This window comes from Monodon monoceros, unplaced genomic scaffold (genome assembly GCF_005190385.1).
Source record: "Monodon monoceros isolate NGI ecotype Baffin Bay Population unplaced genomic scaffold, NGI_Narwhal_1 Super_Scaffold_5, whole genome shotgun sequence".
Taxonomy (NCBI): domain Eukaryota; kingdom Metazoa; phylum Chordata; class Mammalia; order Artiodactyla; family Monodontidae; genus Monodon; species Monodon monoceros.
In genome coordinates this window covers 106373716-106399577 of record NW_021703782.1, presented here as the reverse complement: position 1 = coordinate 106399577, position 25862 = coordinate 106373716, and the positions used below count along the sequence as shown (strand labels likewise).

General features: G+C 51.4%; 1 protein-coding gene and 1 non-coding gene across 3 annotated transcripts; one reads left to right on the top strand and one right to left on the bottom strand.

The window, feature by feature from the left end:
- Window positions 1-25655, top strand: SH3GLB2 (SH3 domain containing GRB2 like, endophilin B2). 2 transcript variants are annotated; one of them, XM_029203698.1, is made up of 11 exons: window positions 1-247; window positions 4474-4615; window positions 5445-5573; window positions 18461-18594; window positions 18870-18962; window positions 21075-21137; window positions 22823-22846; window positions 23371-23460; window positions 23796-23896; window positions 24299-24539; window positions 24873-25655. In XM_029203698.1, exons 1-11 carry the CDS (start codon window positions 185-187, stop codon window positions 24978-24980), a joined length of 1188 nt encoding a protein of 395 aa, XP_029059531.1. In that variant the 5' UTR covers window positions 1-184; the 3' UTR covers window positions 24981-25655. The 2 variants fall into 2 exon arrangements, with proteins under 2 accessions (XP_029059531.1, XP_029059532.1); XM_029203699.1 differs by lacking the exon at window positions 1-247 and adding an exon at window positions 1408-1547 and having other exon boundaries at window positions 24873-25201.
- On the bottom strand, window positions 10646-10718 carry TRNAG-CCC. The gene has a single exon. It is a non-coding gene; the product is annotated as a tRNA-Gly (tRNA).
- Window positions 25656-25862: the final 207 nt, after the last annotated feature.

The following is a 25862-nucleotide window of genomic DNA, read 5'->3' as shown; positions in this document are numbered from 1 at the left end:
CCCGCGGCCGGTGCCCCTCCCTGCGCTCTCGGGCAAGCTTGACGGAGGCGGCTGGGGCTGGGCCAGGCGGGCGCGCTAAGGGCCAGAGCACCGGCAGCAGGTGGGCGCGGTGCGGACTGGCGGCGGCGGGCCGGGGGCTGCCGGGCGGCGCACGGGCCGGACGTGGCCGGCCGTGCGGAGCGCCATGGACTTCAACATGAAGAAGCTGGCGTCGGACGCGGGCATCTTCTTCACCCGGGCCGTGCAGGTGAGGCCGTACACCCTGGGCCCCGCGCGGCCGGCGGGCACCCCTGCAGCAGAGCCCGGGGCCGCGGGAGAAGGCCCTGGCGGCCGCCGCTCCTTCCCCGCTGCGGAGTCGCCCTAGCCGCCCCCCCAGCCCCTCCTCCTTTTGCGGTGCCCAGTAGAGAGAAAGAGCCCGGGGCGGCCGGCCACACTGGCCGCACCCTCAGCGTGGCCCAGGCCCGGGGAGTGAGCCGGGCCTGCCTCGGCCCTGCTGCCGCGGGGGAGGTGTCAGCCTCCACCATTTCGACCCGCCGGCCGGGTAGTCCCGCTGTCCTGGCACCCGCCCCGCCCCCGGTGGGGGGCTCCGCTGAGGGCAGAGGGCCCCAGGCGGTTCCTGTCTCCTTGCCCTTGCCCAGCGGTGACTCTGACTCCCGGCAGGCGTTTGGAGGCCTGAGTTTCAGGCCTAAGGACTCGTGCACCCGCCCTGACCCCTTCTCTGAGCCTCAGTCTCCGCACCTGTGCAATGGACTGGTGGTACTGATTCCCTCAGGTCCCTTTTTCGATAGTCCGGAAGCCAGGAGGGCTGGGGTTATTTACTTTCTGCTCCGTGGGAGGCCTGTTTCTCTTATTTCCCCAGGCCCCGGGGGCTGGCTGGGTGCCCTCCTTGGGAAGCTGTACAGTGGGTGATGCTGGGATTAGAACAAGTCCTATCCATTTGGGGACAAGGGAAAAAACAGAAGCAGCTGAGTGTAATGGTGAAGACCGGGAGTCAGCTGTGGGTGTGGAGGCCCCTCTAGTGACTTTGAAGATGGGGGCTTCACCTCTCTGGGCCACAGTTTTTCAGTCTGAAAAATGGCCTTAGCAGTCCCTCCCTCCCAGCATGGATGTGAGTGTCCCAGGCATTCCACGTGAACATGCTCACTAAAGGCAAGTCATTCTTGGTGTAACGTGGTTAGTATTGCAGCTGTGCAGCATGTGACATTAGGCAAATCTCGGAGCCTCCGTGTTCCCTTCTGTCAATCGGGTCGCACCAGTCTGCCTCCCAGGGTGGCTGCTGCCTTGGGGCTTGGCCCGTCACAGCGCTCTGGGAACAGATTCTGTTGTTTGTCCTTGCCCTGGTTGTTGGTTCTCTGGAGGAGCCCAGCCCCAGACAGTCTCTTGGAAGCCCACACGCCCATGTTTACTAGAAAGCACAGTGTCCCGTTGAGGATTTGCGCTCCAGAGAGGGTTTGCTGCTCCGTGTTTGAAGCCCTGCCGTGGACCCCAGCCCTAGTGGGGATGCTAGCAGCCTGGAGTTCATTGGCCAGCCCCTGTCCATTCAGAAGGTAGGGAATTCTCCCCAGTGTTGGTATGGCAACCACTTTATCTCCCACATCTGGGAAGAACCTGATCTGCCAGTTTCCTGCTACTTTGGGGCCCTAGCACCTGACCTGGCCAGGCCTGCAGAGCCTGGGGTATGGGGAAGCTTGGTCCCTGTGGCCTCTTTTCTCCTGGGGGTGGGCAGGCCCACTGGTTCGCCCATACTGGAGTGGGAGCCAGCGCTCAGGCCCCCGCCTCCAGAGTGGAGGAGGGAGCTGGGAGCTTTATAAATAGAGGCTTTCTCTGGCCCTGCACGCCCACCCCCTGCTGCTGCCATCTTGCAGGGAGCAGCCTCTGAAGCCTGGGCCCTTCCTCTTGGCAGGGATGGGGCAGGGTGGCAGCCAGAAGAGAGAAGGGCTTGAAATGTGACCTGGGCAGGAGAGCACACTCAGGGGACCCTCCTGAGGCCAGTCTGCCCTGGGGTAGGAGTCAGCCAGGAGGGATGGGGTGGTTTATTATTAATGTGTGGGCAGCTCCTCTGCGTAGGTGCCACCTACCTACGCACGACATGCTGGGTAAGTGCTCAGCCCCTCCATGTGTTGAGGACACTTCTAGGAGCCTCACCTCATCCCCATCCGGTAGGGAACTGGACCTTGGCCCTGGGATAAGAATCCGGAGGCCAGATCCCTTTTGCATGGGATATTCTAGGATGGCTTCTCAGTCCCCGAACTGTGCCTTGAAGGTCAGGAGGGGTTTGCCGAGTTGGTCCAGGTGATGGGAACAGCCCAGCTAAGGGCACCGAGACAGGAAAACCTAAGGCATGTTTGGGTAAGATGCCAGTGGGGGTGGGAGTGGGCAGTGGAAGTGCTAGTAGTAATGCTGTTGGTAGTAATTGCAGTATTACTAATAGCAGTGGTACGAGTAATGATAATAAAAGCCAGGGAGGCTGTGGCATCGTTCTCATCCGAGCCAGGCAGGCAGCGGTGAACGTGGGAAGGATGCCCACGATGTTGGAAAGCCCGGTAGGACTTTGAACCTGGGTGGGTGTGTGGTGTGAGGGACTGGTGGCCAGGTGGCACGGCGGGGAGTGCTGCCATTAACCTTGGTAAGAAGGGGAGATGCTGAGGTGCACACTGAGGGTGACAAAATCACCTGAATCATAGTGGCTGGTGCCATCAGGGTAAGGATGTCCCTAGGTGGTTCCTGAGAGCCAAGGAGGGACCTGAGGGAGACCTTTTATTAATGACGATGATGACTCCAGCTAACGTTGATCAGGCCTATACTGTGTGCTGACCACGAAACTAAGCACCTTCCAAATATTCTGTGAGATAGGTCCTGTTATCCCCATCCTCCGGGGGGAAACTGAGGACCAGAGAGGTGACTTTGCCTCTGACCCTCGATTTTCTCATCTGCAAATGGGGTAATGCTAACCCCTGAAGGGTCTGGGTGAGGTGAGGCCTCTTCAGGGCCTGGCTTGGGGAGGCCCCAGCTTGGGGAATGTGACGAAGAAGAGGAGTCGGGAGACCGGGAGGAGGCCAGGAGCAGCTGGTTCCCAGGTGAGGAGCCGCAGGCTCTAACCCTGGCCCACCCAGCTCTGCAGAGGGAAACCCAAGACCCCATGCATAATTGATGGCTGCCGAGCTGGAACAGCCCGACAGGGCAGCCTGACCACCGGAGGTGCCTCCTGCCCCTTGCAGCTGGACCTGTCCTTGGCCTCTGGATGCCTCACCGCTGCCTAGTCATCTGGGAAGGGCCTCCAGACCCCCAGCCTATGTAACTCCAGCACAGCTTGCCTCTTACTCAGTCTCAGCGGCATCTTCTGTGAAATGGGAAACTTGGCCGGCCTGAGGGCAGTGTCTGTTGTTGTCAGGGCTGATCTACTCCTGCAGGTCTTCACCCCTTTGCTGTTTGCCTGTGACCTCCCCTTGGCTGGACGGGGCCTTTGAGATCAGAGAGGCCAGGACTTGGGCCGGTCTCTGGTTTTTCTTAGGTGGCCCCCATGGTTTCTGCCAGCTCTGAAGGGGGACCCTTGTGACATCCTGGTCCTTTCCTGGCCTTGGGGCAGGGCTGCCGAGCCTTCTGGGCCCTGGGTGTGCCCAGCAGTTGGCTCTGATGAGCTGGCGCTGTTCCCCATCTACCACTCCAGGCAACCGGAGGCCAGCCATGTGGCCATCCTCCCCCCCCCCTCCGCATTCCCCTTCCTTCCCAGCCATCTCTCTGGGCATCAGCTCTTAACAGCATCAGCTCTTACACTGAGCACTGCCTGCCTGCCAGATCCTAGCCTTCATGTCTTATCCACATCTTTTTTATTTCATTCTTACAACCTATGAGGGAGATGCTACTACTTATTATTACCATTTTCAGCTTAGGAAACTGATGCTCAGAGAGGCAAAGCCACTTGCCCAAGGTCACACAGCTCATCAGACTGAGACTTGAATCAAGTCCCTCTGATTCTGGAACCTGGGTTCCTCTGACTCCCTCCCTTGGTATCCCCTTCCCGTGGCTCCGAGCTGCCCCTGGAACATCCTGATAACCCCAGACCTTGCTCTGTGCCCCTTTTGTTCCCTGAGCACTTGTAACCAAGTGCTTTCCTTCAGAGTTGGGCTGGGGGGACCCTTAGTGGTAGGCTCCCAAGGGTTCCTTACACCCTAAGCTGTGTGTCTGATTTTGATGTGCTTTTTTGGGGAGAGGGAGTCTGTATCTTTCATTGGATTTCCAAAAGGAGCCATGATCCCCAAACTCTGGTCCAACCACCTCATTTCACAGAGGAACAAACTGAGGCCCAGGGCAAGGTTGCACCTTGATCAAGGTCACAGAGCAGGTCAGGGGCAGAGCAAGTTTCTTGACCTTGGGGCCTGAGTTCCAGCCAGGTGGGAGGAGTAGATGGGCGGGGCAGGGGTGCTCCTCCCGTCCCCCTTTCTGAGCCCTCCGCCCTGGGTGCTCTCCCCACAGTTCACAGAGGAGAAATTCGGCCAGGCCGAGAAGACCGAGCTTGATGCCCAGTTTGAGAACCTTCTGGCCCGGGCAGACAGCACCAAGAACTGGACGGAGAAAATCCTGAGGCAGACAGAGGTGTTGCTGCAACCCAACCCCAGTGAGTGGACACAGGCCAGCCCCGGGCTTGGGGCGGGAAGCAGCGGGCAGGAGCCCCAGCTGCTGAGACCGTGCAGGTGGGCCTGGGCGGCAGGTGGGATTTGGGTTAGACTGTTGGGGCTTAAGCCTGCTGTTTTGGGGGGGTCCCACTTAAAGAAAACAGCAGACTCAGTGTCGGGCTCCAGGATGCGCTCTCTGGGACAGTGGAAATGCTAAGTGTCGCACAGAGGAGTTGAAGAAATGCCTGGACACTAAAACACAGTTGGGAGAAGAGGCAGGAGAAACGGGAGCCAGGTCACTGGAGGGAAGGCAGCAAGGCTCAGGGATGAAAGAGGACTTGCCGAGAGTCACAGGCAGCGTGGTGCAGGCAAACGCAGCTGCAGGAGAACCTGTGGGAAGAGAGGGGCTGGCTGGCCTGGGGTCGGGGGGCTTGTCTGCCTGTATGTCTGCTGTTAGCTGAGTGAGTGTGCTGAGAGCTTTCTGGGGCCAGGCCAGGGCATTGCTCGCGTGTGTGTTGTGCCCTGTAAATCCATAGTGTAAGGAGGGAGAAGTTGTGGGGCGGGAAGGGGTGGCACTTGCCTTCAGCTGTGTGACCTCGGGCAGGCATTTCACGTGTCTGAGCCGTGGCTTCTTCCTCTCTAGAGTGAGGGCTTCGCGGGGTCAAGTGCCAGTCTCACACAGTTGAGAATCAGCAAGAGAGTATTCTGGAAGTCACCAGGCTGGACGCCCCTGTGGGCAGGCCCTGGTCTGGATCTGTTTCTGTCACCACGGCTTTCATCCTTGGGCTCCTACCGAAGAGCCCTGTGGCTTTGGCTGCCGTCTCCCCGCAGGTGCCCGAGTGGAGGAGTTCCTGTATGAGAAGCTGGACAGGAAGGTGCCCTCGAGGGTCACCAACGGGGAACTGCTGGCTCAGTACATGGCAGAGGCGGCCAGTGAGCTGGGGCCCACCACGCCCTACGGTGAGCCAGTCCCCACAGCCAGGGTCGGGGGTCACGGTCTCTGGCACGAATCTTCTTCCCTCCCTTCTCTCCTTCCTTTCTCTGTTTTTTAATTTGCACACATGATACCTGGATTCATTCTGCTTGTAAACACCTCAATCAATGGAGATGAAAATAGAGTAAAAAATAGAAGCCTCCCGGGACTTCCCCGGTGGTCCAGTGCTTAAGACTGCGCTCCCAGTGCTGTGGGCATGGGTTTGATCCCCGGTCAGGGAACTAAGATCCCGCATGCCGCACAGTGCAGCCAAAAAACAAACAAAAAAATTTGAAACCTCCCTTACCCAGGTTTGGTTTGTGTGTATTTTTCAATGGGATCATGTTATGCGTACTATTCTACCACCTGATTTGTAAACTTGGCATTGTACTACAGATAATCTGTTCACAGCACTTATAGAGTCACCTCAATCTTTATTTTTTAAGTTTTATCTAGGTACAGTTTTTACAGTATAAAGTACACCTGTTTTAAGTGTGTAATTTGATGATTTTTAGTGAATTTACAGAATTGAACAAACATCCCCCAATCCAATTTGTGTTTTTGACATTTTATTTAATTAATTTTTTAATTGAAGTATAGTTGATTTACAATATCGTGTTAGTTTCAAGTGTACAGCACAGTGATTCAGTTATACACACACACACACACACACACATACACACAACATAAATATATATTCCTTTTCAAATTCTTCACTTTTAGGTTATCACAAAATATTGAGTGTAGTTCCCAGTGCTATACAGTGGGTCTTGTTGGTTATCTATTTTATATACAGTAGTGTGTATATGTTAATCCCAACCTCCTAATTTATCCCTCCTCCCACCCCCCCTTTCCCCTTTGGTAACCATAAGTTTGTTTTCTGTGTCTCTGAGTCTGTTTCTGTCTTGTAAATTAGTTCATTTGTATCATTGTTTAAGATTCCACATATATGTGGTATCATATGATATTTGTGTTTCTCTGTCTGGCTTAACTTCACTTAGTATGATAATCTCTAGTTGTGTCCATGTTGCTGTAAATGGCATTATTTCATTCTTTTTTATGGCTGAGTAATATTCCATTGTATTTATATACCACATCTTCTTTATCCATTCACCTGTTGATCGACATTTAGGTTGCCTCAATGTCTTGGCTATTGTGAATAGTGCTGCAATGAACATTGGGGTGCATATAGCTTTTCCAATTATGGTTTTCTCTGGATATATACCCAGGAGTAGGATTGCAGGATCATATGGTAGCTCTGTTTTTACTTTTTAAAGGAACCTCCATACTGTTCTCCATTGTGGCTGCACCAGTTTACATTCCCACCAACCGTGTAGGAGGGTTCCCTTTTCTGCACACCCTCTCCAGCATTTATTATATGTAGACTTTTTGATGATAGACATTCTGACTGGTGTGAGGAGATACCTCACTGTAGTTTTGATTTGCATTTCTGTAAAAATTAGCGATGTTGAGCATCTTTTCATGTACCTTTTGGCCATCTATATGTCTTCTTTGGAGAAGTGTCTATTTAGATCTTCTGCCCATTTTTTGATTGGGTTGCTTGTTTTTTTGATATTGAGCTGTATGAGCTGTTTGTATATTTTGGAGATTAATCCCTTGTCAGTTGCATCGTTTGCAAATATTTTCTCCCATCTTGTAGGTTGTCTTTTCGTTTTGTTTCCTTTGGTTTTGTTTCCTTTGCTAAGCAAAAGCTTTTAAGTTTAATTCCCATTTGTTTATTTTTGTTCTTGTTTCCATTACTCTAAGAGACGGATCCAAAAAGATACTGCTGCAATTTATGTCAAAGAGTTTTCCTCTAGGAGTTTTTGTTTGTTTGTTTGTTTGTTTTTTATATATATTTTTGGCTGCGTTGGGTCTTCGTTGTTGTGCGCAGGCTTTCTCCAGTTGTGGTGAGCAGGGGCCACTCTTCCTTCCGGTGCACAGGCTTATCATTGCAGTGGCTTCTCTTGTTGTGGAGCATGGGCTCTAGGTGCGCAGGCTTCAGTAGTTGTGGCACACAGGCTCAGTAGTTGTAGCTTGTGGGCTCTAGAGCACAGGCTCAGTAGCTGTGGCACATGGGCTTAGTTGCTCCGCGGCATGTGGGATCATCCCAGACCAGGGCTCGAACCCGTGTCTCCTGCATTGGCAGGCAGATTCTTAACCACTATGCCACCAGGGAAGTCCCCCTCTAGGAGTTTTATAATATCTGGTCTTACATTTAGGTCTTTAATCCATTTTAAGTTTATTTTTGTGCATGGTGTTAGAGAATTTCTAATTTCATTCTTTTAATTTAGCTGTCCAGTTTGCTCAGCACCACTTATTGAAGAGATTGTCTTTTCTCCATTGTATATTCTTGCCTCCATTGTCCTAGAGTAATTGACTGTAGGTGCATGGGTTTATTTCTAGGCTTTCTGTCCTGTTCCATTGGTCTATATTTCTGTTTTTGTGCCAGTACCATACTGTTTTGATTACTGTAGCTTTGTAGTATAGTCTGAAGTCAGGGAACCTGATTCCTCCAGCTCCATTTTTCTTTCTCAAGATTGCTTTGGCTATTCAGGGTCTTTGTGTTTCCATACAAATTTAAAAATTTTTTGTTCTAGTTCTGTGAAAAATGCCATTGGTAATTTGATAAGGATTGCACTGAATCTGTAGATTGCCTTGGATAGTATAGTCATTTTGAGAATACTGATTCTTCCAATCCAAGAACACAGTATATCTTTCCATCTGTTTGTGTCATCTTTGGGTGTTTTTTTTTTTGGCTGTGCCACGTGGCTTGTGGGATCTTAGTTCCTAACCACTGGACCACCAGGGAATTCCCTCATCTTCCATTTCTTTCATCAGCATCTTATAATTTTCAGAGTACAGTTCTTTTGCTTCCTTAGATAGCTTTTTTTTAAAAAAATAAATTTATTTATCTTTTTTTTTTGGCTGCATTGGGTCTTTGCTGTTGTGCACAGGCTTCCTCTAGTTGTGGCTGCTCTTCATTGTGATGGCTTCTCTTGTTGCGGAGCACGGGCTCCAGGCACGCGGGCTTTGTTAGTTGTGGCACGTGGGCTCAGTAGTTGTGGCTCGTGGGCTCCAGAGCGTAGGCTCAGCAGTTATGGCGCACAGGCTTAGTTGTTCCGCGGCATGTGGGATCTTCCCAGACCAGAGCTCGAACCCATGTCCCCTGCATTAGCAGGTGGATTCCTAACCACTGCGCCACCAGGAAAGTCCTCCTTAGGTAGTTTTATTCCTAGGTATTTTTATTCTTTTTAATTTCTCTCTCTGGTCTTTCATTGTTAGTGTATAGAAATGCAACAGATTTCTGTTTATTAATTTTGTATCCTGCAACTTTATCGAATTCACTGATTAGCTCTAGTAGTTTTCTGGTGGCATCTTTAGGATTTTCTTATGTACAGTATCACGTCATCTGCAAACAGTGAGAGTTTTACTTCTTCTTTTCCAATTTGGATTCTTTTATTTCTTTTTCTTCTCTGATTGCTGTGGCTAGGACTTCCAAAACTATGTTAAATAAAAGTGGCATGAGTGGACATCTTTTGTCTTGTTCCTGATCTTAGAGAAAATGCTTTTAGTTTGTTACCATTGAGTATGATGTTAGCTGTGGGTTTGTCATATATGGCCTTTATTATGTTGAGGTAGTTTCCCTCTATGCCCACTTTCTGGAGTGTTTTTATCATAAATGGATGTTGAATTTTATCAAAAGCTTTTTCTGCATCTATTGAGATGATCATATGGTTTTTATTCTTCAATTTGTTAATGTGGTATATCACACTGATTGTTTTACAGACATTGAAAAATCCTTACAGGGACTTCCCTGGTGGTCCAGTGGGTAGGACTCCACGCTCCCAATGCAGGGTGCCCAGGTTCGATCCCTGGTCAAGGAACTAGATCCTGCATGCATGCCGCAACTAAGAGTCCGCATGCTGCAACTAAGAAGTCCACACACTACAACTAAGGAGCCCACACATTGCAACTAAGAGCCCACGTGCTGCAACTAAGACCTGGCGCAGCCAATATAAATAAATAAATATTAAAAAAAAAAGGAAGAAAAATCCCACTTGGTAATGGTGTATGATCCTTTTAATGTATTATTGGTTTCAATTTGCTAGTATTTTGTTGAGGATTTTTGTGTCTATGTTCTTCAGTGATATCGGCCTGTAATTTTCTTTTTTGTGTGGTATCTTTGTCGGTATTTGGTATCAGGGTGATGGTGGTCTCGTAGAATGAGTTTGGTTCCTGCCTCTGCAATTTTTGGAATAGTTTCAGAAGGATAGGTGTTAACTCTTCTTTAAACATTTGATAGAATTTTCCTGTGAAGCCATCTGGTCCATCTGGACTTTTGTTTGTTGGAAGTTTTTAAATCAGAAATTGTATTTCAGTACTTGTAATTGGTCTGTTCATATTTCCTCTTTCTTCCTGGTTCAGTCTTGGGAGATTTTTAAGAATTTGTAGGTTTCTTCTAGGTTGTCCATTTTAGTAGCATATAGTTGCTTGTAGTAGTTTCTTACAGTCCTTTGTACTTCTGTGGTGTTGGTTGTAGCTTCTTCCTTTTCATTTCTAATATTACTGATTTGGGTCCTCTCCCTTTTTTTCTTGATGAGCCTGGCTAAAGATTTATCAATTTTGTTTATCTTTTCAGAGAACCAGCTTTTAGTTTCATCTATCTTTTCTGTTGTTTTCTTAGTCTCTAATTTATTTATTTATGCTCTGTTCTTTATGATTTCTTTCCTACTAACTTTAGGTTTGTTTGTTCTTCATTTTCTAGTTGCTTTAGGTGTAAGGTTTGGTTGTTTATTTGAGATTTTTCTTGTTTCCTGAGGTAAGCTTGTATCACTACAAACTTGCCTCTTAGAACTGCTTTTGCTGTGTCCCATAGGTTTTGGCATAGTGTTTTCATTTCCCTCTAGGTATTTTTAATTTCATCTTTGATTTCTTTTTTTATTAATTAATTAATTAATTAATTAATTTATTTGTCTACGCTAGGTCCTAGTTGCGGCATGCGGGATCTTTTAGTTGCAACATACGGGCTCCTTTAGTTGCGGCATGCGGGATCTAGTTCCCTGACCAGGTATCGAACCTGGGCCCCCTGCATTGGGAGTGCAGAGTCTTAATCACTGGACCACCAGGGAAGTCCCTCCTCTTTGATTTCTTTGGTGAGCCATTGGTTGTTTAGTAGCACATTGTTTACCCTCCACGTGTTTGTGTTTTTTGCAGTTTTTTTCTTGGACTTGATTGCTAATCTCATAGCATTGTGGTCAAAAAAGATACTTGATATGATTTCAGTTTTCTTAAATTTACCAAAACTTGCTTTGTGGTCCAGCATGTGATCTATCCTGGAGAATGTTCCATGTACACTTGAAAAGAATGTGTATTCTGCTGCTTTTGGATGGAAAGCTCTATAAATAACAATTAAGTCCATCTGGTCTAATGTGTCATCTAAGGCCTGTGTTTCCTTATTGATTTTCTGTCTGGATGAACTGTTCATTGATGTAAGTGGGGTGTTTAAGTAGACCCATATTATTGTTTACTGTCGATTTCTCTTTTTACATCTGTTAACATTTGCCTTATATATCGAGGTGCTCCTGTGTTGGATGCATATATATTTATAATTGCTATATCTTCTTCTTGGATTGATCCCTTGATCATTATGTAGTGTCCTTCTCTGTCTCTTGTGGCAGTCTTTATTTTAAAGTCTGTTTTGTCTGGGGCTTCCCTGGCTGTCCAGTGGTTAAGACTCTGTGCTTCCAATGCAGGGGGCGCAGGTTCGATCCCTGGTCAGGGAACTAAGATCGCACATGCTGCACGGCACAACCAAAAAAAAATGAAATGGGTCTCTTGTAGACAACATATATATGGGTCTTGTGTTTTGTTTTTGTATCCATTCAGCCAATTTGTGTCTTTTGGTTGGAGCATTTAATCTGTTTACGTTTAAGGTAATCATCGATGTGTATGTTCTTATTGCCATTTTTTTATACATTTATTTATTTTAATTAATTAATTTATTTATTGGCTGTGTTGGGTCTTTGTTGCTGTGTGTGGGCTTTCTCTAGTTGCAGCGAGAGGTGGCTACTCTTTGTTGCGGTGCACAGGCTTCTTGTTGCAGTGGCTTCTCTTGTGAAGCATGGGCTCTAGGCATCGGGCTTCAGTCGTTGTGGCTCTTAGGCTCGGTAGTTGTGGCTCACAGGCTCTAGAGCACAGGCTCAGTAGTTGTGGTGCACAGGCTTAGTTGCTCCGTGGCATGTGGGATCTTCCCGGACCAGGGCTCAAACCCGTGTCCCCTGCATTGGCAGGCGGATTCTTAACCACTGTGCCACCAGGGAAGTCCCTTATTGCCATTTTGTTAATTGTTTTGGATTTGTTTTTGTAGGTCTTTTTTCTTCCTTTCCTTTTTTCTTTCCTCCTTTCTTGTGATTTGATGACTATTTATTTTTTAAGGGTTTAGGATAGATGGATTAAACGTTTTTTAAAATATTTATTTATTTGGTTGCATCGGGTCTTAGTTGCGGCACAAAGGATCTTTCAGTGTGGCACGTGGGCTCTTTGTTGCAGCATGTGGGCTTCTCTCTAGTTGTGGCACGTGGGCTCCTGGGCACGTGGGCTCTGTAGTTGTGGTGCGTGGGCTCCAGAGTGCGTGGGCTGTGTAGTTTGCAGCACGCAGGCTCTCCCATTGAGGTGCGTGAGCTCAGTAGCTGCGGCGTGCAGGCTTAGTTGCCCCATGGCACGTGGGATCTTAGTTCCCCGACCAGGGATTGAACCTCTGTCCCCTGCATTGGAAGGTGGATTCTTTATCACTGGCCCACTGGGGAAGTCGCTGATGACTATCTTTAGTGTTATGTTTGGAATCCTTTTTCTTTTTCATGTGTGTATCTGTTATAAATTTCTCATTTGCGGTTACCATGAGGTTTTGATATAGCAGTCTGTATAACTACATGATTGTTTTAAGTTGCTGATCTCTTAATTTCAAATGCATTTCAGATGTCCTGCACTTGTGCTCTCCTTCTCTCACAATTACTGGTCTTGATATCCCGTTTGTGTGTGGATGATTTCCTACCTTTACTGTATGTTCACCTGTACTGGTGAGCTTTCCCATTTCATAATTTTCTTGTTTCTAGTTGTGGCCTTTTCTTTTTCGCTTAGGGAAGTTCCTTTAGCATTTATTGTAAAGCTGGCTTGATGCTGTTGAATTATTTTAGCTTTTGCTTGTCTGTAAAGCTTTTGATTTCTTCATCAAATCTGAACGAGAGTCTTACTGGGTAGAGTATTCCTTTTTTTTTTTTTTTTTTGCGGTACGCGGGCCTCTCACTATTGTGGCCTCTCCCGTTGCGGAGCACAGGCTCCGGACGCGCAGGCTCAGCGGCCATGGCTCACAGGCCCAGCCGCTCCGCGGCATGTGGGATCTTCCCGGACCGGGGCACGAACCCATGTCCCCCGCATCGGCAGGCAGACTCTCAACCACTGCGCCGCCAGGGAAGCCCTGGGTAGAGCATCCTTGTTTGTAGGTTTTTCCTTTTCATCACTTTAAATATATTGTGCCACTCCTTTCTGGCCTGCAGAGCTTCTGCTGAAAACTCAGCTGATAGTCTTACAGGGATTCCTTTGTATGTTATTTGTTGCTTTTCCCTTGTTGCTTTTCATATTTCTCTTTGTCTTTATTTTTGTCAGTTTGACTACTATGTGTCTTGGTGTATTTCTCCTTGGGTTTATCCTGTATGAGACTTTCTGTGCTTCCTGGACTTGGGTGACTCCCCCAATCCAATTTAAAGAACATTTCCATCACCTGCAAAAAAGTAACTTGTGTCTACTTATAGTCAGTCCCACTCCCACCCCCAGACAACTAACGTGGCTTTGTTATTTTTCGTTGTTGTTTTTGTCATTTTTTATAAATTTATTTGGCTGCATGCGGGATCTTTCATTGCGGCACACAGGCTTCTCTCTACTTGCGTGGCATACAGGCTCCAGAGCGCGTGGGCTCAGTAGTTGCGGCATGTGAGCTCTCTAGTTGTGGCACGTGGGCTCTAGAGTGCGTGGGCTCAGTGGTTGCAGCACATGGGCTTAGTTGCCCCGTGGCACGTGGGATCTTAGTTCCCCGACCAGGGATTGAACCCAAGTCGCCTGCATTGGAAGGTGGATTCTTAACCACTAGACCACCAGGGAAATCCCAATGTGGTTTTGTCTCTATAAACTTGCCTTTTCTGAATATTTCATATAAATGGAATCAAGCGATATGTTGTTTTTTGCACATGGCTTCTTTGTCTTTGAGGTTCATCCATGTTATAATGTGTTTTAGGATTTTATTCCTTCTTACTGTTGAAGAGTGTTCCACTGTATGGGCTGATCTCATTTTCTTTGTCCACGTACCATTTGAGAGACATTTGGGTTGTTTTGCTTTAAACAGTTGCATATGAACTTTTGTGAGGATATATGTCTTCACTTCTACTGGGTATATACCTAGGAGTGGAATTGCCGAGTCATATGGTAAATTTATGTTTAACATTTTTTTAAAATTTTATTTTATTTTTGGCTGTGCTGTGCAGCTTTCAGGATCTTAGTTCTGCAACCGAGGATTGAACCCTGGCCCTCGGCAGTGAAAGTGCAGAGTCCTAACCACTGGACCACCAACCTTTTAAGAAATTGCCAGACTGTTTTCCAAAGTGGCCGTGTGATTTTACATCCCACCAGTAGGGTGGTGGTTAATTTCCTGATACTTATGCATTTTCCAAGTTTCCTTCTGTTGTTGATTTCTAATTTAATGTCGCTGTGGTCAGAAAACATACTTGGCATAATTTTAATCCTTTTAAATGTATTAAGACTTGTTTATGGCCTATAGTGTGTGGTATCTACTGGAGGATGTTTCATGTTCACTTAGATATTGTACTTTATGTTGTAGGGTAGTGTTGTCAGGCCATCTTGGTTGATAGTGTTGTTTATCTTCTATATCCTTGTTGATTTTGTCTTATTGCCCCATCCTTTATTGAGAGTAGTAAAGTCTCCAATTGTTTCTGTTGAACTATTTCTGTCTTTATTCTATCAGTGTTTGCTTCATGTATTTTGGAGCTGTGTTGTTAGGTCTGTATGTTTATAATTATATATCTCCCTGATGGATTGGCCCTTCTATCATTGTAAAATACTACTCTTTGTCTCTAGTTAACATTTTTTGGTCTTAAAGTCTGCTTATCTGATAGTAGTATGGCCACTCCTGTTCTCTTATGGTCACTCCTATTCTCATATTGTTATATGCAAACAGGGGCATGTATCTTTTTCTGTCCTTTTATTTTCACCATACTTATGTCTTTAAATCTAAGGTATGTCTCTTATAGAGAGCATATATTTGAATCTTTTTTTAAAAAATCCAATCTGACAGCCTTTGCCTTTTGATTGGAGTGTTTAATCCATTTACATTTAATGTAATTGTTGATGTGGTCGGATTGCCATTTCGTTATTGTCTCCCTGTATCTCAGGTGTTTTTTGTTTGATTCTCTGTTACTGCCTTCTTTTGAGTTAAATAGATATTTTCTAGTGTAATATTCTAATTTCTTTGTTGCTTTTTTTTTTTTACTTTAAAAATCTTTCTTAGTGGGTTTTTATAAAATATATTTATTTATATTTATTTTGGCTGTGCCAGGTCTTAGTTGCAGCATTCAGGATCTTCATTGCAGCATGTAGGATCTTTAGTTGCAGTATGTGGGTTTCTTAGTTGCGGCATGCATGCAGGATCTAGATCCCCAACCAAGGATCAAACCCATATCCCCTGCATTGGGAGTGTGGAGTCTTACCCACTGGACCACCAGGGAAGTCCATCTTAGTGGTTTTACAATTTAAATTACAATATGCATTTTAACTTAACACAATCTACTTTGGAGTAATACTAACTGAATTCCAGTAAAATAAAGACATTTTGCTCCAGTATAACTCCCTTCTCGCCCTCTTCCTTTGTGCTATTATTGTCATACACATTATATCTCAACAACACAGTTTTATAATTATTGTTTTATGTAGTTGTCTTTGAAATCAATTAAGAAAAGAGAAAAAAGCTTATATTGTCTTTTATATGTGCCTATATAATTACCTTTACTGCTGCTCTGTATTTCCTTATGTAGATTCAGGTTACCATCTAGTGTCATTTCACTTTAACCTGAAGTATTTCTTCTATGGCAGGTCTGCCAGCAATGAATTCTTTTAGCCTTTGTTTATCTGGGAATGTCTTTATTTTGTGTTCACTTTTGGAAGACAGTTATGCTGTATATAAAATTCTTGGATGAGAGTTTTTTCCTTTCATCACTTTGAATATATCTTCTCACTATCTGGCCTCCCTTGTTTCTGATAAGAAGCCAGTTCAAATCTGCTGTTGAACCCTTCTAGTGATTTTTTCTTATCAGTTGTTATACTTTTCAACTGTAGAATTTTCATTTCTTTTTTATAGTTTTAATCTCTTTATTGACATTCCTTATTTGAGAAGTCATTGTCATCATACTTTCCTTAAATCTTTAAACATTGCTTCTATTAGGTTTTTTAGTTTTTAATTAAAGTATAGTTGACTTATAATATGTGTTTCTGGTGTACAGCATAGTGATTTAGTATTTTTGCAGATTATATTCCATTATAGGTTATTACAAGATAATGGCTATAATTCCCTGTGCTATACAGTATATCCTTTTTTTAAAAAATTTATTTTTGGCTGTGTTGGGTCTTCATTGCTGTGCACGGGCTTTCTCTAGTTGCAGCGAGTGGGGGCTGCTCTTCGTTGTGGTGTGTGGGCTTCTCATTGGAGTGGCTTCTCTTTGTTGCAGAGCACTGGCTCTAGGTGCATGGGCTTCAGTAGTTGTGGCATGCAGGCTCAGTAGTTGTGGCATGCAGGCTCAGTAGTTGTGGCTCGCAGGCTCTAGCGCACAGGCTCAGTAGTTGTAGCGCATGGGCTTAGTTGTTCTGTGGCATGTGGGATCTTCCCAGACCAGGGTTTGAACCTGTGTCCTCTGCATTGGCAGGTGGATTCTTTTTTATTTTTTAATAAATTTATTCATTTATTTATTTTTGGCTATGTTGGGTCTTCATTGCTGCACGTGGGCTTTCCCTAGTTGTGGAGAGAGGGGCTACTCTTTGTTGCAGTGCACCGGCTTCTTATTGAGGTTGCTTCTCTTGTTGCAGAGCACGGGTTCTAGGCACACGGGCTTCAGTAGTTGTGGCATGTGGGCTCAGTAGTTGTGGCTCGTGGGCTCTAGAGCGCAGGCTCAGTAGTTGTGGCACATGGGCCTAGTTGCTCCGCAGCATGTGGGATCTTTCCAGACCAGGGATTGAACCTGTGTCCCCTGAATTGTCAGGAGGATTCTTAAGCACTGCGCCACCAGGGAAGTCCCTATATCCTTGTTGCTTATCTATTACATATATAGTAGTTTAATCCCATAACCCTAATTTGTCCCTCCCCACCGTCAGGGTTTGGTTTTGTTTTTGTTTTTTTACTTATTTGTAATAGCTGCTTAGAAGTCTTGGTCTGCTAGGTCTAATATCTGGGCCTCCTTGGAGATAGTGTCTGTTGATTGCTTTTCCTTCCCTGTGTACTGTCCGTACTTCCCTAGTTCTTTGCATGTCTTAAAATTTTTGTTATTACTGCCGTGTGTTTGTTTCTTTAGAGACCTGCCTGAGCTAACTGTGTAGCGCCTGTATTCTCTGCAGTATGCAGCTACTGACGTCTACTTGTTTTTCTTTTTAAATTACTCTTTTTATTTTTAAGCCTAGCTTCCTAGGGGTTTCTTCCAGGTCAGCATATGTTAGTGGTCCGCCAGTGATTAATCAGAGGTTGTGCTTAAACATCTTGCACCATTAAGGCTTTACCGATGAATCTGTGAGTGGTCTGGGGAACACACTCAAAGTTCAAGCAATTTACATGTCTGCCCAGCTTTCAGTTTGTGAATGTGCAAAGCATCCCACTAGCCAAGAATGAGTTGATAGCTGGGGTACTCTCCCATCTCTCCCAAGTGTGCTATACACATGCATAGCCTTCCATACCACCAGAGATATCTGGATTTTATCAAGGCCCACTATGACTATCTCATTTCCCAGATCTCCTGTTAAATTTCCGGCAGCTCTGTTGCTTGTTCCAACCAGTATTCCAGCTTCATGTTAGCTGTGATGTTCCTGATTATTTGCCATTGAGATCACTATTGTTTGTGGTCCTGTCCCATGGGTTTTTCTGTGTTCCAGCCCAAATCAAGTCAGCCCCCTCAGGGCTTGCCCCACCCTGCTAGAGCTACAGCACCACAGAGCTTGAGGAGATGGGAGTACCCCCAGGCCAAAAAGCCACAGGCTCCATTGTTTTTACCAAGGTCCAAAAGTTCTGGAATAAATGCTTCTCAATTTGTTATTTGCCTTAGGTTAACTTCCAGAGTCCAGAAATCGTTGTTTTTGAGAACTGAGTCCAGTTGTGGTTTTTTTTAAAAGGATATTCTTTTTTTTAAATTTTGTTTTATTTTGGGCTGCACTGCACAGCATACAGGATCTAGTTCCCCGACCAGGGATTGAACCTGGGCCCCCTGCAGTTGAAGCGTGGAGTCTTAACCATTGGATCACCAAGGAAGTCCCTGTGTCTAGTTTTATTATTGCTTTTTGGGGAAAGAATTTGCTGAGCTCCTTCCTCTGTCATTCTGAAAGTCCCCCCCACCACACATCTTTTTAACGGCTGTGTAGCGTTCCGTTCTTCGGGCATCCCACTATTTATTTGTCGATAGGTATATGGATATGTAGATTTTCCACATCTTCCCAGGCCAGCCATTCTGCTCTTGCCTCTCAGAACATCTCTCTCTGAGCTCTCCCCTACTTCCTGGGGGTCAGAGCGGCCTGAGCCCGACCCTCTTCCTCACCCCTCCACTTTGTTTCTCAGGAAAGACACTGATCAAGGTGGCAGAAGCAGAAAAGCGCCTGGGAGCCGCAGAGAGGGATTTTATCCACACGGCCTCCATCAACTTCCTTACACCCCTGCGCACCTTCCTGGAAGGGGACTGGAAGATGATTTCGGTGAGGGGCCTGGGGCCACTTGCCTCCTGGCAATGGTGGCAGCCCTCTCCTCATAGCTGCTGAGCCCAGGCTCTCCTCCCATGCTGGGACCCAGCACTCCTGGGATCTCCCCAGACATGGCTCTTGTGGACTGAGTGGCCTGGAGTGGATGACTTCCCCCATCCAGGCCTCAGTTTCCCCGTCTTGACCAGATGGTCCTGGGGGCTGGTCCTGCCAGGGCCAGGGGTCTCCCAGGGCTGCCCAGGTCTCACTGTTCCCTGTTCCCACCCCCTCAGAAGGAGAGGCGGCTCCTCCATAACCGGCGTCTGGACCTGGATGCCTGCAAAGCACGGCTGAAGAAGGCCAAGGCCGCAGAAGCCAAAGCCACGGTAGGTGTCCTGCCGGCCTCCTGCCCCCCCCACCCCCACCGGTCCTGGTTGGAGCCAAGGAGGGGGTGAAGGGACCTGGTGTTTGGCATGACTTCTCTCCCCTGTCCCTGCCTGGAGAGGCCTGGCTGGGGGCTGCTGCTCTGGGCTGACCACTTCAGGTCACACCTCTCTGCCCCACCTGCAACGGACCCCTGGCGGCCCAGAGCCCTGGGACCCAGGGCAGACGTTGATGGGGTGGGCGGACCAGCAGTGCCCCGACCTGGGCTCAGGGCGGCCCGCAGCCTCCCCAGACCGACAGCCAGTTGGCTTCTTGCATGCCCCTGCCCTGCCCTCCCTGGGTGCTCGGCTCTGTTCCCGGCTCTGCCCGGGCATGGCTCCTCCTACTAACTCCCCCACCTGCTGCTCCAGCGCTGGTCGCAGGGTGCCCTGTGCTCAGGCTCCCCTGTGGTGGTGCGGAGGGCCCCGGAGCTGGACCACCCGCCTGCCCAGGGGCGTGTCTGAGGGGCCCTCTGGGAGCCCCACGGCACTGGGTGGGGCCTGGGCTGTCTTCGCTCCCCCTTCACTCTCGGCTCACGGAGGCCTGTTCAGCCAGGCCGATGGGACACAGTGTGGGACACTTTGACCAGGGCTAGGCCAGGGTTGGGAGAGCTGGGCCTGAGGGTGGCCAGGCTGCTTGGGGTGCAGGGCCCGAAAGGCCACCTCACGCCCTGGGGAGGGAATCCCCAGGTCAGGTCCAGGGCACGCCGTGGAAACATCCGGCCTGGGCTCCCCGCTCCCCTGAGAGTTACAGCCTCCAGCCCTTCTCACGTTCCCCTCCCTCAGTGTGGCCACCTGGGGCCGCGGAGCCTGGGCAGTGCGTCTGGCGAGAGCCGTGGGCAAGGTCCCGGCTCATCCAATTATGTGGGGTCCAAACTGGAGGCAGGGGCTCAGCCACTGGAGTCTTGTTGGCTTGGGCAGGATGACCTATGTCTGTCTAAGTCACCTGGACAGGACAGTCTCCCCGCCACTCAGGGGTGGACCACCTCTCTGGAGTAACTTGGCCAGGACAAGCTCTTCCTACCTCAGCCAGGCGGGGGAGCCCTTCCTTAGTTACTGGGACGGCACGACCTCCCCTCCAGTTGGTTGGCCCAGAGTCTTTGGCTTGGGCAGGACAGCCCGTCCCGAGCTGGGCCCTGGCAGCCCAGATACAGCATCCCACCCCTCTCAACACACACACACACACACACACACACACACACACACACACACAGCATCCCACCCCTCTCAACACACACACACACACACACACGTGTCAGGACTCCTTCCAGAGGGCAGGGTTGTGTGACCCCAGGGGCCTGCTCCCGCCTGCGCTGTGGACTCACTAACTCTTTGTTTTTGTTCCTTTCTGTTCTGCTTTGGGTAACTTGGCTCAGTGTGAGGGAGATGTGAGTATACCTATCCCACGTGCTGTGCTGCTTCTGGTTTGCCCATCTCGGCCTCGGGCCCACAGTGCTGGGTCGGCCGGGGACGTCCTCGGGGCGTTTTGCAAGCAGCTGGTCTCCCCACCGGAGGCTCTACCATGTGTAGCCTCTGCTTCGGGGGGACGCCAGGCATTGGAGCCTGTGAGTCAGCTTTTTGCAAATGTTGAAAGCCTGTCACTGTGTCCATCCATGCATCCGTCTGTCCATCCTCGTTGTGGGGAGAGGGGCCTGGTCCTTGCTGCAGGAGCGAGAGACGTGGTGTGCGGAGGTTCTGGACGGAGAGAGCTGGGCGGGGCGGGCTTTGTTGGGAGGACGGTGGGTCTAGTTGGGGCATCTGAGTGAGGCCGGGGCCTGGGGACGAGGGTCCGTGGCCGCCGGGCCAGGGGCTGGACCCATCTGTGGCTTGCCCCAGATAAGGGCCCTGATGGCAGGCATGTCCACCCACTTAATCTTGGTTTGGACTCGCCTCGTCCCGCCTCCTCTGCAGGTGGTTGGCTTGGGGAGAAGCGGGGGGCTCCGTGTTGTATTTGTACCCTCCTGTCCGTGGGGTCGGGGGCTCCTGGCATCTCCCATGGGAGGGTCTAGGGCGGCCTTCCGGCCCGGCCCCGGCCCCGCATGACCCCCTCCCCCCATGAACTCTGTTCCCCGCCAGACGGTGCCTGACTTTCAGGAGACTAGACCTCGTAATTACATTCTCTCGGCCAGCGCCTCCGCGGTAAGCGCCCCTGCCCCGCCCCGCCCCCCCTCCCCTCCCACACTCGGGCCTGGGCCTGACGTGCAGCGAACTGGAGCCAGAGGGGCAGGCAGGGGCCGCGCCCCTGGTCAGGCAAGTCCTGTCCACCCGCCTCTGCCCTGTGCCCTGTGCCCGTGTTGCCGGCCTTGCTTCTCCCTGCCCAGCGCTGAAGGTGAGCCTGGCCCACTGCGCGGCACAGCCCGGTGCACTTGGGGCGGCAGCGGCCCCACCTCCAGGGCACCTGAGAGTCTGCCCAGCCCCGACCCCCCCAAAGCAGGCACCGCCCCCTCCCACACTCACCGTCCCGGAGCGACCGGCCGTGCGGCCCGGAGGAGAGGGAGGAGGTCTGGGCCTGGCCTGCCACGGGGTCATGGGAGACAGGGACGGCGCTGTCCATCCAGCTGCCTCCGTAGCACATCTGCTAGGTGTCGTGGAAGTGCTTGAGACTGAACAGGGAGGGTGGGAGGGCACAGCTGGGTGGGGGAAGGAGCCGCCTGGGCCCGAGGCCCAGAGGTTGGAGAACAGAGCGTGTCCTGAGCTGGCCTGAAGCTGAGCGTGAGGGCGGGGCGGGGGCGGGGACTCTGGAGGTCGGATGGGCGGGGCTGGATCAGGAGGACGTTGAATGTCTTGGTGTCTTTTCTTCCTACAGCTCTGTTGAGATTTGTGGTATTTACTGTTTAGTTTGGGAAATAGACAGATCACACCTATCCCATCATGCCTGTCGAAACCACCACTGTGTCTTTCTCTGCCTCTCTCTCTGTCCCTTCCACCACCCCCACCCCACCCCCCGACGGGTGACAACCTTCTGCAAAGACCCTCTGGCTCTTCTTCATCTGTCATAAGCATGTTGCCGTGTGCAGTCATTTGTCCTCGGGGGCGTGAACCACAGTGTAGTCCACCGGGCCCCTGTGGCTGGGTCTCCGACGTGTGTCCACGTGGAGGTTGCTTCCCGTGTTGTGATTTGCTAAACGGCACCGAGGTGGGACACATCTGTCCAAGGGCTGGCCTTGTTTTGCTTTCCGCATTTCAGGTCACATCGTAGGGTAGCAGCGGGCAGGAGAAATGGGTCTCCTAAGCCGTGGCGGGGGGAGGGGGGTCTTTCTTCTTTAGACTCTGGATGACACTTCCCGCCCCCCTTCCTGGGCCGAGTGGAAAGAGGAGTATCCAGGAGGGTGGAGACGGCCCTGTTTTTTCCTTGTGCCTTTGAACCCCAGTGTGACTCGGGCACGAGGCTGCCTTTCTCTGCCGAAGGACAGAAAGGTTCAGTGACTGGTCCAGGGTCACACAGTCCTGCCTCCCAGCCCACCAGCCTTAGCCAAGTGTCAGGGTGGGGTGCGGGACGCTCAATCTCCCTTGAGACCCCAGTCAGAGCCTGGGGACTGGCACTGTAGGAGAAACCCAAGTAGGACTCCCCAGCTGGCTGTCCCCCCTCCCCGCATGTGGCATGTGGGACTAGACGGACTATGATGTCGGAGCGCCCCCTTTCACACCAGGCCTCACCCCAGCCTCAGCCCCTCGTTGGGCTGTGGGGAGGGAGTTGGGGAGAGGTTGGGGTCTCAGGGAGCTGGGGCAGGGCCTGGGCTCTGGGGTTCAGCCGTCCGCCCCTCCCCTGCTGACCGGTGCCCCCCTCCCTCCCCCGCTGACCTGTCCTCTTGTGGCCTCCGCAGCTCTGGACTGATGAGGTGGACAAGGTAAGCCGGGGCTCAGGGAAGAGGCTGCAGGGGGTGGGCACCCGGGAGCCCAGGCTCACCTGCTGCCGTCAGGGGCAGGTCTGTTTCTAGTTCTGGGCTCTGTCCTCACTCGCTGGGGCCACGGTAGGGGTTGTCTCTTCACCTCTGCCCTGTTGCACACAGTGGGCCCTCCGGAGGCAACTGTTGGTTGGATTTGTCCCTGATGCGTGATGGCGTCAGATGGGCAAATGAATATGAAAGGCCAAGGCAGGGCGCCCGAGGCTGTGTCTGCTTGTCCAGGAACTGGCCTCAGGAGGGGGTGGGGTCCAAGCGGGGCTCCTCCAGTGGTCAGGGCTTCAGGCCTGAAGTCAGGGGTGGGAAGTGCACTCCTGCCACCAATGTCTGCATCCCTGGGGGGAAGTGACAGCTGCCACAGAAGGGAAGAGGAGGCCGCTCCTGGGCGGCTTCAGGGGCGCGGGAGAAGGCGGTGGGAGGGAAGCTGGAGGGCGGTTCTTGTTCTCGCGCTCATGCCTCGCCCTTCCCAGGCTGAGCAGGAGCTCCGAGTGGCCCAGACAGAGTTTGACCGGCAGGCAGAAGTGACCCGGCTCCTGCTGGAGGGAATCAGTAGCACACACGTGAGTCCTGCCCCCGTTTCCTCCTTCTGTCGTCCACCGTCTTCTTGCCGCCCCTCGTGTCCCCATGAAACTAGTCCATATTGAGGCAGCAAGTGAACCTGGATCTCGAAGGCAGGTGGGGAAGGGTGTGCTTGAGCCCGCAGTCTGTAAGGATGGGATTTAGCCTCGGCAGAGCAGGTCCCAAAGGGTGGGTACCTCCCTCCAACCCCAGGGAGCAAGTGGCCTGGGCAGAAGACATCAGAATGCCGGGCCAGGGTCTGCAGAGGACAGGATGGGGAATGGGATGTTTTGGCCCCTCGCATCCCCCCCGTCAGCCATGGGCGTCTTCCCCGCAGGTGAACCACCTTCGCTGCCTCCATGAGTTCGTTGAGTCTCAGACCACTTACTATGCCCAGTGCTACCGCCACATGTTGGACCTACAGAAACAGCTGGGCAGGTGCCCACCGGGGTCCCCTGGCTCCCAGCCCCGACCGCCCCAAGCTCGGAAAGCCCCGTGACACCCAGGGCGGGGTGGAGGGCTGCCGACTGTGGTGGGACATCACACTGCTCTCTGGGCCCGGGCACCCTCTCACAATGACAGCGATGTGGCTGGCCTTGGGGACCTCTGGCGTGGTTTCTTGAGACTGTGGGGGGTGGGGGGTGGCGGGGATGGCGGGAGCATCTCACATTCCCCGTTTCCCTCTTCCTTTCATGCCGCCAGCTCCCAGGGAGCCATGTAAGTAGCGGGGTCTGCTCGCCTCCGCGGCCGTGGACCTAGCTGGTGTCTGGCGGGGCACACGGGACTCCCGGGGGTGTGTGGCTCCCGGCTGCTGAGGTGTGCCCCCGCTCTCCTCTCCAGATTTCCAGGCACCTTCGTGGGCACCACAGAGCCCGCTTCCCCGCCCCTCAGCAGCACCTCGCCCACCACCGCCGCGGCCACTATGCCTGGGGGGCCCTCTGTGGCCAGCCTGGCTCCTCCGGGGGAGGCCGCTCTCTGCCTGGAGGAGGTGGCGCCTCCTGCCAGCGGGACCCGGAAAGCCCGGGTCCTCTACGACTACGAGGCGGCCGACAGCAGCGAGCTGGCCCTGCTGGCTGACGAGGTAGGCCTGGGGGCCACGAGGACGGGGGGAGGGCCGGCTCACGGGCGCCGGGAAACTGGAGCTGGGGGCATGGGGCCTGCAGACCCTGCACCGCGGGCTTCCAGCCTCCGAGTGGCCCTGCGGGTAGAGCTGGGGCCAGTCGGGTAGGCAGAGACGGCTCGAGCTCTGAGGAAGCAGCCTCTCTGATCTGTCTCTGTAGAGCAGCTGAGGAGGTGAGCAGCTCAGGAGGTGTCGTTTCCTATGTATCAGGGGAGACCGCAAGTCTGTTCCCCCTTAGGGCTGGGGCCAGTTCTGCCTGGCCGGGGCGTGACCCTCCTTCTCCGCCCTCCTCAGCTCATCACTGTCTACAGCCTGCCTGGCATGGACCCTGACTGGCTCATTGGCGAGAGAGGCAACAAGAAGGGCAAGGTCCCTGTCACCTACTTGGAACTGCTTAGCTAAGCAGGCCCCCTCCCAGGCCCCTGCCCATTCTGGCCTGGGCAGGAGAGGATGGGTGCAGCCCTGCCACTTGTCTTGTTTGTTGGTGACCCAGCTGCTCAGGGTGGGGAAAGTAACCCCATCCCATCCCGCCTGTGGTCCTCCAGCTGCGAGGGGCCCCAGAGGCTGAATGATCCTGGCCCCTCCCCCAGCTCTGCTTCTGCCCTGGTTCTGGAGATCCCCCCCCCCCCCCCCCCCCCCCCCCGCCCCCGCCTGCATATCTGAGCTCCCCAGCCCTCCCGGCTCCTGCTAAGGAGGGAGGGCCTGGCTGCAACAGCAGCACTCAGCGCCTGGGCCCGTGGGGGTCAGTGCAGAAGGCCTGAGGAAGCCCTGGGGCGCACCCTGGGGAAGGGAGCTCCTGCCTTTTAGTTGCCAAAAGCAGCAAAGGGGGAAAGGCAGGCAGGTGTGTGGAGGCCTGAGGACCGGATGTCGTCCCCTCTGGATGAGCTGGAGCAGAGGGGAGCCTGGGCCATGGAGCGGCATCTCCCCGGTGCTACCCTTCCCCTCTCATACAGCTCAAGCCAAGTATGGTGGCTGCAGCCTGCACCTCTCCACACTCACTTTTTAACTGATCTTTTTACTCTGCCTGTCTGCTTGCTCTCTAGCCAGTGACAAATAATAAACCATCCTTCGTGTGCATGTTGCCTGGGCTCCGATCAGGTCACGGGCCTCACAGGTGGGAAAGGGAAGAGGAGACTTCACATCTGCACCACCCCTCCTTCTGGGGGGAGAGCGTGATGTACAGAGAGAGCAACGTGTCTGCTGTGGGCCCCTCCCAGAAGCACTAGGGCAGAGGGAGGGAGAGCTCTTAGGGCAAAGCCAGCACCTCCCTTCCTCCCACGCTGC

Excerpts from the sequence above, each read along its gene's own strand:
- SH3GLB2 (XM_029203698.1), top strand. The coding sequence starts at position 185 with ATGGACTTCAACATGAAGAAGCTGGCGTCGGACGCGGGCATCTTCTTC. Across the intron at positions 21,138-22,822 it reads TCTCGGCCAGCGCCTCCGCG|CTCTGGACTGATGAGGTGGA; the intron begins GTAAGCGCCCCT and ends TGGCCTCCGCAG. Across the intron at positions 23,461-23,795 it reads AGGGAATCAGTAGCACACAC|GTGAACCACCTTCGCTGCCT; the intron begins GTGAGTCCTGCC and ends TCTTCCCCGCAG.